General features: G+C 37.4%; 1 protein-coding gene across 1 annotated transcript; it reads left to right on the top strand.

Annotated features, from left to right (window-relative positions):
• Positions 1-3025: 3025 nt before the first annotated feature.
• LOC104595588 (beta-galactosidase 3-like) lies at positions 3026-10516 on the top strand. The gene is made up of 19 exons (XM_010256371.3): positions 3026-3352; positions 3503-3598; positions 3744-3856; positions 4065-4131; positions 4410-4502; positions 4737-4880; positions 5233-5321; positions 5411-5516; positions 5614-5701; positions 5808-5926; positions 6127-6291; positions 6514-6692; positions 7508-7617; positions 7747-7856; positions 8397-8507; positions 8591-8704; positions 8788-8990; positions 9140-9476; positions 9839-10516. Exons 1-19 carry the CDS (start codon positions 3185-3187, stop codon positions 9986-9988), a joined length of 2562 nt encoding a protein of 853 aa, XP_010254673.1. The 5' UTR covers positions 3026-3184; the 3' UTR covers positions 9989-10516.
• Positions 10517-11249: the final 733 nt, after the last annotated feature.

Raw genomic sequence — 11249 nt, 5'->3', positions numbered from 1 at the left:
ATCCTCACTAGTGTAAGTATAATTAAAATTCAATAGACCTCACATATATCCTACTCTCTCTGGACCCCTTAATCCTCTTCTAAGTTCTAAATGTGTAAATATGTAATTACTATAAAAAAAAGGAATTTTTATTTATTTATTTTTGTCCCCGATCCATCATTCTGACAACTCATGGGTTAAGCTCGGGCTTGACTTTTGTCAATTTAAATAGATCTAACCCAAAACCCAAACCCGATATAATGAAAAGTTAGGCCCAAAACTTGGCCCATGAACAGATCTACTCATGAGATTCCTTAATCTATAATCAAGTCCATATCTTTTCTCTCTCTCTCTTTGCAACCCTGTGGATGGCGAGGGAGCATGCAGGATCGATCCATTACCAGAACTGTTTTTTAGGGTTCCAATTCCTTTTAAACTATTTGTTGTCTGCCAAAATGCCTTCCAATAGGATTATAGGAAGGTGCATTATTCAAATTAAGGGTTATTATCTGAAATTCCTCTTCAAATTTCTGACAGTCTCTTAAATTTATCCAATTTTTTTGAAAACCTCTGAAGATCCCTTGCCAAATAGTTTTATTAATAACATGTATACCTCTCATGAAGTCAACATTAGTGATGATAAAATAAGTGGTTCACATGCGTCATTATTATTATTTTCTTAATAATAAAACTAACCATGGTCAATCACTCTCTCCTATTAATTAATTTTATATAAATAATATATATATAACCAGAGAGTGAGACTAAAGAGTAAAGACACACTTGATCGTTAAGTCGTTGCTCCCCGGTCTAGCCATGTGGCTGACCAATGTCAGAATTTATGGAGCCAGAACCGGGCCCATTGTTTAGGGTCTCGACTCTCTCGATTCTCTCGACTCGTCTCCCCATCACCCGTCCTTCCCGCCCTTGAAGACCAAAAGAAACAAATGAGCAGTCAACAAACCAAAAGCTAAAACAGATTTTCTTTATAATTTACATATCAACCCACACTACACCATGTGAGCCAAACAGTGGTACTATCATACCAATCTGTAGTGCTACTAATCTGGCTCTCCATCAACCACTAATACTACATCAGATCAGATGCTTACATATGAATATGTTTCAAGTGCTTGTGTATTGTAAGGGTTGGGTGCTATTAATTGTATCAGGGTTTACATGGAGAAAAGATCAAGATGCCCACCAAAGTAGGCGCAGAAAAGGGAAGGGATCCTAGGCATCCAATTGATGCCCCTCACAAGACCCTTCACTCCCTGGTCCCTATCTATCTTGATTCTTACGAATAGAAGACAACCCATGATCCAATCATGGTCCATCTAGATGAGATCACATTGACCCCCCACAGCACCACCTACCCATGTATTGAGAATATATCCCCATGATAAGTATGATAGATGTTCCCAATGCACGGTGAGACCTGATTCCTCTGCTTATAAACCATGTACTTCATTCAAGGCTTCCAGCATCATGGTATGTTTGTGTACCACACACCACCATACAAAAAAAAAAAAAAAAAAAAAGAAAAGAAAAATAATTTGGTTTCCTTGAAGAAGCTTCAAGGCAAATGAATCCTGTGACTTTGACAGCTACGTTTTTGGAGTTTTGATGGTTAGATAGTTACATGTAAACACAAAACATGGGAGATAGATTAATAATATACAAGAGAAAGAGAAAGAGAAAGGCAAGGCTTTGAGGAAGAATAAAGGAAGGAGATTGGATCTGTTTCTCACGAGTGAGCCTCACACTGATCTCACAGCATGTTCTAGTTATACATCAGAAATTATTATTCATGAGAAGATGTTCTCAATACACGGTGGGATGTGATTGTGAGATTGGTATGAAACGCGTTATGTGAGGAGCATATCTCAATTATAAAGGAAGAGGGGAGGGGGTTGGTGTTTATTTTTATTGGGGAGGGGGAATCTAGAAGTCTAACTCTCACTCTCACATCATTTCATGTTTTTTTTTTTTTCCCAAAAGGCAATCCCCCGAGACAAAAGCAGCAAATGAAGCACCCAATCTATTTGTGGTCATTATTGAAGCATCTAATATCATAATCCTGCAATTTTCACTATTCTTTTATTATTACTCTAATATCATAGCTAGGCTCTGTTTTATGTTGGTTATTTTAATAATAAATTAGTAACTAATGCACTTTGCAAGACAAATAAGCCTTCCTTTGGAGTAAATAAAGGACAATAGAGTACAGGTAGAGCACATGCAAAGGACAGAAGTATTCATTAAGCCCTCGCCAAAATAAATAAATGAATAAAATGAAGGAGACTAAGAAATAAGAAGGTAACAGAGACCAAGTTTATAGATGATGGTTCTGGTCTACGATTCTCTCAGTCCCTGCCGAAGTTGGTTGATCACTTTACTCGGGCAAAGTAACCGTTTTCAAAGTAAATGTCTAACTGAAACCCCATGTCTCCATGGACTATTTCTTCATATGATTTATTTTCCACTTACAGAACATAGTAGTTAGCTTGTACACCTTTCCTATTTTTCCCACAATGGTACACAAAAACAGTTTATCTAGCTTGTGGGTAGGTAGACTAAAAGATATTTAAAATAAGAGAAAACTAAAAGAAAAAAGGGGTTTATTATAATTAATATATTTTTAAGAGAAAATTACATAAACCACTTTTGGGTTTTCTGATAATCTTATATACCTCCCTTATGTTTTTTTATTCAGACAAAAAATCTATTCTAACATTTTGAAAAAAATGTGTAAATACCTTTACTCTTTTACGTGTTGAAGTTATAAGAAGAGAATTGAGGACTCGTATACTCAAATCTTCTGTCAATAGTGTCATGAATTAGGGTGGGAGGGGTTATGGATTACTGAGAAAAAAGGATGGAAAATTCAGGGAGTTTTTTTTTAATAATTTCCATTTTTCTAAATGCTGGGAAAGTCCATTAATTTTACTTTTTTTTTTAAAAGCCCATAAATTTTACAGATTTTTACTGTTAAGTGGACATGCAGGCTTTTACATCTGAGACTGTATATATAATAGTAAAATGATGGGTGAGGGGACTCCGGGAAGAATGGACCCTGTTATTGTTGTTGCAGAGTGGTAACCGAGAAACGTTCCTTCTCTGTTCTCCTTCTTTAATGTGATTTCTTCCCTCTCATTCAAGTGTAGATTTCTGACAGACTCTCACTTCTGTAAACGAAGTGAAAATGGAAACCACCTCAGTTTCCAAGTTGTTCTTGTTCTTCTTGGTTCTGTCTCTGGGTTTGCAATGGATCGAGTGCAGTGTGACTTACGATAGGAAAGCTATTATCATTAATGGGCAGAGGAGAATCCTCTTCTCCGGATCCATACATTACCCCAGAAGCACCCCTGAAGTAGTTACCTTTTTCCTTTTTTTTTTTTTTTTCTTGGCTCCATTTCTAAAGTTCCTTTCATGATTTTCTCTTTCCGGAGAATGCTGAATGCAGTTGGTTTTATGTATTTTTCCTGAAACTTTGTTGTTTGGTTGAAATGGGTTTCTGTAGATGTGGGGAGATCTTATACAGAAGGCTAAAGAGGGCGGGTTGGATGTTATACAGACATACGTTTTCTGGAATGTGCACGAACCGTCTCCCGGCAATGTACCTTTCTTACTCTTCATTTTTAATTTTTGTATGTGGTTCTCGTGGTTCTCTCTGCTCTCTCTCTCTCCGCAATCTTTGATTTTAGCCTACATTGAGTGTTCTTGCTGTATTTCTTTCCTTCTGGTTTCTGTTGGGGTTTCAGTACAACTTCGAAGGGAGATACGATCTGGTTCGGTTCATAAAGACAGTGCAGAAGGCAGGGCTATATGTTCATCTCCGAATTGGGCCTTATATTTGTGGAGAATGGAATTTTGGGTACTTACATTTCTCCCTTTTTCTTCTCCTGTAGATCTTCATTTTTTGTCATACAGTGAAATATTTTGATTTCAGATGGGCCTTTTCTCTTCTTTGGTTATATCGTTTGTTTTGATTAGAGATGAGTGTTTGCTCTTCTACACTACATATTATGTTTTCTTGATCTGAATATTTTTCTTTTCTTTTCTTGTCTTTCTCTCTGTTGCAGAGGATTTCCTGTTTGGTTGAAGTATGTTCCAGGCATCAGTTTCAGAACAGATAACGAGCCTTTTAAGGTCTCCGCTTTCTCCACTGCCCCTATCCCCCCCCCCCCCCCCCCCCCCCTTTTTTTTTCTTTCTCTTACTGTTTTTCTTTCTTTGTTTTGCCCATACCCCTGCTACTTTCTCACTGTAATCCAAAGCTAAGTAGAGCGAGAAGCAACTTTAGCAAATTTGGAAACTAGAGTAAATTATATGCATTCTGTATGTTCACTGTAGTTAATCCAGTTTCTAGTTTTTGAACTATTTATTATGAAGTTTTTTGTTGTTAATTCATCGATTCCTTTTAATGCAGATGGCAATGCAAGGTTTTACCCAGAAGATTGTACAGATGATGAAAAGCGAAAGGCTGTTTGAGTCCCAGGGTGGCCCAATCATTCTTTCTCAGGTATTGGTTTTGGGTCATCGGCATGTGAAAATTTTAGTGTTTTATGATATCAAGTTCTTGGATATCAGCACTGTACAGTTGCTCCCCCCCGCTCTTCTCTTTAATGGGTAAATGCACAGGAAGGTTCATAAGCAAATCACACAGAAATATATAGGCTCTTATGTCATCAGTTGACTATTTTATCATTTGTGGTGTGGCTCATAATGCAAATCCATACTGATTTTGTTTATGCAGATTGAGAATGAGTACGGGCCAGAAAGTAAAGCATTTGGGTCTGCTGGTTATTCTTACATGACCTGGGCTGCAAATATGGCCGTCAAGTTGGGTACTGGGGTTCCATGGGTCATGTGCAAACAAGATGATGCCCCAGATCCGGTTGTAAGTGATTTTACACTGTTTACCACAGATCTATCCCATGCTGTGCAATATCTCTCCTTTGAATATAATACATTTTGTGTCACATTTGATATCTTAGGTTGTTAGACTTCCTTGTTCTTTTGTCATCAATTTGTTAATGGATTTTGGTTCTTGAGTTGACCCGTTGTTTTAACTTGGGCTAAAACCTCGTTATTTTGTTTTACTGTCCTATTTACCAATGTTTCATTTTTTTTCTGTTTAGGGGAAAAGAAAAACATAATTGCCTACCCCGATAACAGTCATCATTTCAGTTGTTTGTTAAATTGATCAGATTAGAAGTTCTGAGTTTAAATCTTATCCAATATGATGACAGATAAATGCATGTAATGGTTTTTACTGTGATGCCTTTTCTCCCAACAAACCTTACAAGCCCGCAATGTGGACTGAGGCTTGGAGTGGCTGGTAAAATTACTTCTTCCATTAAGATCTGTTATCTAAGAAGTTAAAATTTACTCCACTCACCATTTTCCCCTTGTTGATGAAACTTAAAGGTTTACAGAATTTGGTGGCACAGTTCACCAAAGGCCAGTTCAGGACTTGGCACTTGCAGTTGCTCGCTTCATACAAAAGGGAGGCTCCTTTGTTAATTACTATATGGTTAGTTTTATTTGTGCCTTTTTGTTCCTCAACCCAAGCCTTTACTACATGAAATCCTAGTTTGGTATAACTAAACCATGGAAACTGCTTACAACAGTACCATGGAGGAACCAACTTTGGACGCACTGCTGGAGGCCCTTTCATCACTACCAGCTATGACTATGATGCTCCAATTGATGAATACGGTAAAAAAATTGAAGTTTTTCTCAACACAGATCAAGTATGCAATTGATTATTTGATTGTGACAGTTTTGCTACTGCCCAATTAATCACTTCATTGAAATGTGATAGGTTTGATAAGGCAACCAAAATATGGACATCTGAAGGAGCTCCATAGAACTATTAAGCTATGTGAGCGAGCTATAGTTTCAGCTGACCCTACTGTTATCTCTTTAGGAAGCTATCAACAGGTCAGTGATCTTACTGTTCCGGGATTATCTCTCTGCCTCAGCTGTCATTTGACATCTTTATTCTTGGTTATTTCAATTTTTAGTTTAAACTCCAATCTGCAATGTATCCACCGTCTCCTTGTTGCATCTGGGTAATATAGATTTTGGCATAATTAACTGAACTTATTTATGACCTGATTGAATGATTGGCTTTTGTCCAGGCTCATGTGTTCTCTTCTAGGTCAGGAGGATGTGCAGCTTTTCTTGCAAACTACAACCCAAATTCTGCTGCAAGGGTAATGTTCAATAACATGCACTATAACCTGCCACCATGGTCCATCAGTATCCTTCCAGACTGCAGAAATGTGGTCTTCAACACTGCAAAAGTAAGTAAATCCATTAGCTTCTCGTTTGCTTACCTTAAGTTGTCTAATCTTTAAAATCTGGTTGGTTTAATTGATATCTATTTCAAACGAAAAACTAAATGAGTCACATCACATATTTACACAGTATGTAGATGGCTATTCTTTTATTATTTCATTGTTCTTTATAAATTAAAGGCTATAGAAAACTTGCTAAAGTGATAACTAGTTATGCCTCTGTCACAGATTGGAGTTCAGACATCACAGATGCAAATGCTACCCAGCAACTCTAAATTGCTCGCTTGGGAGACATATGATGAAGATATTTCTTCACTGGATGACAATTCAATGATTACCACAGTTGGTCTCTTGGAGCAGATAAATGTCACCCGTGATAACAGTGACTATCTGTGGTACATTACTAGGTGAGTGAAAGACATTAAACACTTAGATACTTACACCCTGAGTGTCATTGAGTGATTTAATTATTTCATATATAATGTTTTTAATGGATGATTTGGCTTGGTAACAATCACTGAAAGGACCCGATCTATGAGATTGCAAGGACAGAAATTCAGCATGATTAGATGATTTGGCCAGAGCCATTAGATTTTTCTGGAATTCCAATAAGATATTCTTATTCTCAATAACCAAATGGATACAGTAAAGATTTTTTCCCCTCTTTTTTTTTTGGGGGGGGGGGGGGTAGTAACGGATGGATCTTATCATATTATACTTTTGCACTGTATATCAATTAAATCTGAAAATTAACATGTTGGGTCCTGACCCTCTGCATTTTGGCAATATGCCAATATTGATATTGTTCTCAAGGATGGTGATAGAAAGTCTTGAAATCTGAGATGCTAGGTTATCCTTTATATCAGAATTATATCATCTGTTCTCTTTATGCATTGATGTGAATTTGATTAATACTACTAATGACCTGATGGGGTGCCATGCTCATCCGATAAAGGGACCTTACTGAGCTGCTCCTCATATTCTGTTTCTATCTTCCAAAACAACTGCACAAATGGGATTGATAAGATTAACTTGAAGATCATACTGCCATTAGATATCTCCTTTATTCTTCCCATCAACTTTAGCTGCTTGCCCCTGCCTACACATTTACAGCAGAGTAAATTTGACAGTTTAGTCTTTTTGGACAATAATAGATAAAAAATTCAAACAATTTCCTTACATGTATATACTGTTATAATAACTTAATATATGGTGTTTACAGTGTTGAAATTAGTTCGTCAGAATCATTTTTGCGTGGAGGCCAAAATCCAACTCTCATAGTGCAGTCAGCTGGCCATGCTTTACATGTCTATGTTAATGGACAACTTTCAGGTACACTGGTTTTATGTTTATTTCATGGAACTAGACACTTATACAAGATTGTGGTTTGATGGTTTAAGCTCTCTACCTTTTTCATCTGAAAAGTTAAATGAAGTTGTTTCTGCTTTACCTTGATAATAGGATCTGCTTCTGGGACAAGGGAGAAAAGAAGATTTACATTTATAGGGAAGGTCAACCTGCGTGCTGGAATCAATAGAATTGCACTTCTCAGTATAGCTGTTGGATTGCCGGTTGGTGCCCTGTTTTAATTAGTTTCCTGCTTTGGTCAAGGCACAGTGACCCAGTATCTGAATATGCTAATGTCATGGTCTTTATAACCTTGAAGAAACTTCACAAAATTTTGATTTTGTTTGAGCTAAACAAAATTCAAACCACCAAATACATTTATTTCAAACATGATTAAAATGGTTTTTAAAATACAGATGATTAAACAAATAAAACTTAAGTCCTAACTAAGTGTATGGAATAAATGTAATTAGTTATTATATGTTGGTATATTATATATTATGTATGACAAATAAAAAAATACATAAATTTCAGTGAAATATTCAAAATGTTGAAATATTTTATTTTGTTCAGCCTGAATGAAATTCCCAATTTTGATGGAAATAGCAACCTTTTCTAGCACAAGGATGAGTTAAAGCAGCAACTTTTTTATTGGGCATTCCAAGAATTGAACTTGGAAGGCTATCAAAGACTTTTGAGCTTTCTTGATCAAATCATTAAACAATTATAATTAGTTCTGACCTACTTCATTGTTTTGGTTGAAGAATATTGGAACACATTATGAAATGTGGAGCACAGGAGTCCTAGGTCCTGTTGTGCTACATGGTCTTGACGAGGGAAAAAGGGACTTGACTTGGCAGAAATGGTCTTATCAGGTGGATATTTTGTTCTGCATTTTTTAGTGGTGCAAGATAGAATCCAGAATTTTTTGCCTTATCAATGTTGTATGTATATACAGGTTGGCCTGAAAGGAGAAGCCATGGATCTTGTGTCTCCAAATAGAATTTCTAATGTTGATTGGATACGAGGATCATTAGCTGTACAGAAACAGCAGCCATTGACATGGTACAAGGTAAGGAAACAAGGGCTAATGCAACTTTGAGCTGTTGAATACTAGTTTTGTTGTTAGGAATTTACTCTTATTGGAATTTGCAGGCTTACTTCAATGCACCTGAAGGAGATGAGCCATTGGCCTTAGACATGGGTAGTATGGGGAAGGGTCAAGTATGGATCAATGGTCAAAGCATTGGAAGATATTGGACCATCCATGCGAGTGGTGACTGCAATGGGTGTAGTTACACTGGAACATTCAGGCCTCCCAAGTGTCAAACTGGTTGTGGCCAACCAACTCAACGATGGTAATGAGTGTTTGAATGGAAATCTTTCAATGTTGCATCATATGCCCCTTTCTTTATGCTTTCTCTAATAATAACCTACCCAGATAAGCTTGGGATTGGAGGTGTCTCTCCTTTTCTTGGTGTTCATTCTCTTAATGTTGGATCATCAGGTATCATGTGCCTAGATCTTGGTTGAAGCCCACCCAAAATTTGTTGGTAGTTTTTGAGGAGATAGGTGGAGATGCATCACGAATTTCTCTTGTTAAAAGATCGGTAACCACTATTTGTGCTGATGTCTCTGAGTGGCATCCAAACATCAAGAGTTGGCAAATTGAAAGCTATGACAGAACTGAAGAGTTCCACAGGCCCAAGGTTCACCTGCATTGTGCTCCGGGTCAGTCCATCTCTGCCATAAAATTTGCAAGCTTTGGAACCCCTCTGGGAACTTGTGGAAGTTTTCAGCGGGGAACTTGTCATGCTCCAACCTCATATTCCATTTTAGATAAGGTACAGGAACAACTTTTATCTTTTTTTTTTCCCTCTCTAGTCAACTAGCATCCCTTGACAATATATACTGTTTTGTCTTTGTATTTTTTAGCTGTACAACATATTTATATGCTAGAAAACTTTATGCACACTATATGCAAAGTAATAATTTGAGAAAATATATATTTGACTGTTTCTATGCTTGCTTTTGTGTGTGTGTGTGTGTGTGTGTGCTTGCATGCACAGTGGTTCTGCATGTGTCATAATGCCTTGTGTTTTCCATTTGCCCATGCTAGTCATGTTTGATTTCCTTGTTCTATCCATATGCAAATGTATGGCTTAGGTTCTCATATCTCATTTGGTTCTTGTTTACTTTGCCGCAGATGTGCATAGGGCAGGAGAGATGTGCAGTAACCATATCCAACAGCAATTTTGGAGCAGATCCTTGCCCGAATGTTTTGAAACGATTATCAGTAGAGGCTGTTTGTAGCCCTACAGCTACTACAACTGCTCAACCCAATTCAAGGGGTTGACAGGGCAGAGAAAGGGGGAACAAAAATTTTCTCTCATAAGGCGTTCATATGGATTGATTTTCTGTTCATAGTACCAAAGGCAGAAGCAAGGATGAAGAAAGAAACAAAAAAGAGTACCTGGAAGAACTTTTTAGTTAGATTTGAGGGCCGCCACATTCTCGGTTATCAATTATGTAGAGAAGTTAGGGTCTCTAATGCTAGGTGTTTTTTTTTTCTTCTCTTTATAAATTAACATCTGTAAAATAGGAGTTGTAGGACTGTAAGGTGACAAGCACAAGAGCTCAGCATGATGGGCCCTATGATGAATGCCCAGTCCAGTCCCCGGACTTTTAGCCGGAAGTTGGACTAGGAAATGAAGAAAAAAAATGATTTCCTTCAATGATGGTGAGTCATTTGATTGTATTGATGGTGATGAATAATTGGTCACAAGACTAGTAGTGATGGTTGAAGTGAATTTTGTGGTAAAAAGAAGTGGGGAGTCATGTTCTCTCTCATTAAATTCAAGATTGTGTTTGCCATTTTGCCTTCTGTCCCTTGCTATTCAAGCCTTGAAAGGTCTTGTTCTTTTATGATTTTTTTTCTCAGCCTAAAGATCCATAACATGACGCCAGGTGAGGATTTCATTTTTTATTTTTTATTTTTTGGTATTTGACACAACACTAACTTTTCAGCGTAAGTGGAAATAGCGGGACTCAAATCTGGGACTACCCAGCTAACATGACAACCGAGTCACCATTCAGTTGGCAAGTGAGGATTTCTGCATATAAATAACATTGCCATGAAAAAAATGCTGGTTAAAACTTGAAAACAGGAACTATGGGTGATTTGAGGATGACCCTACCAGAGACTATCATACAAAGTATGCTTTCACATTTTAACAATGGGATGGCAATAAACAGAACAGAAACACTAAACAGGGTTCAATTAGCTGGGCCTGGGAGATGATGATGATACAAGAATCAGGACAGGATGAATGTCTCTTTTTCTCAAACTGATATTGAATGTCTAAGTAGAGCTCAGCTCTACCGAGTCATTATTATTGGGAAAGGGAACCCATGATCTCACAGAAGCAAGCAGTTGGGGTTCCATTAGATCCCGGGGGTCCTTTGTTTCATATGAAGTAAACATTTTCTTCCGTTTAGGCTTTGAGAGAAAACATATCCGTTGTTGTTTTGGTTTATTTTGTTTTTGGCTGGTGGGTGGTATATGGTAGTACGTATTGGTGGACAAACAGGGTGTGAACCCGTGACTCACCAGGCAC

The sequence above is a fragment of the Nelumbo nucifera genome, chromosome 5 (genome assembly GCF_055504915.1).
Source record: "Nelumbo nucifera cultivar China Antique chromosome 5, China Antique-T2T, whole genome shotgun sequence".
In the NCBI taxonomy this organism is placed as follows: Eukaryota; Viridiplantae; Streptophyta; class Magnoliopsida; order Proteales; family Nelumbonaceae; genus Nelumbo; species Nelumbo nucifera.
Note: the sequence above shows the minus strand (reverse complement) of the source record. Positions and strands in the feature narration are given on the sequence as shown.

Coding starts and splice junctions, on each gene's coding strand:
- LOC104595588 (XM_010256371.3), top strand. CDS start 3,185: ATGGAAACCACCTCAGTTTCCAAGTTGTTCTTGTTCTTCTTGGTTCTG. Junction 3,353..3,502: donor ACCCCAGAAGCACCCCTGAA/GTAGTTACCTTT, acceptor GGGTTTCTGTAG/ATGTGGGGAGATCTTATACA. Junction 4,881..5,232: donor ATGATGCCCCAGATCCGGTT/GTAAGTGATTTT, acceptor ATATGATGACAG/ATAAATGCATGTAATGGTTT.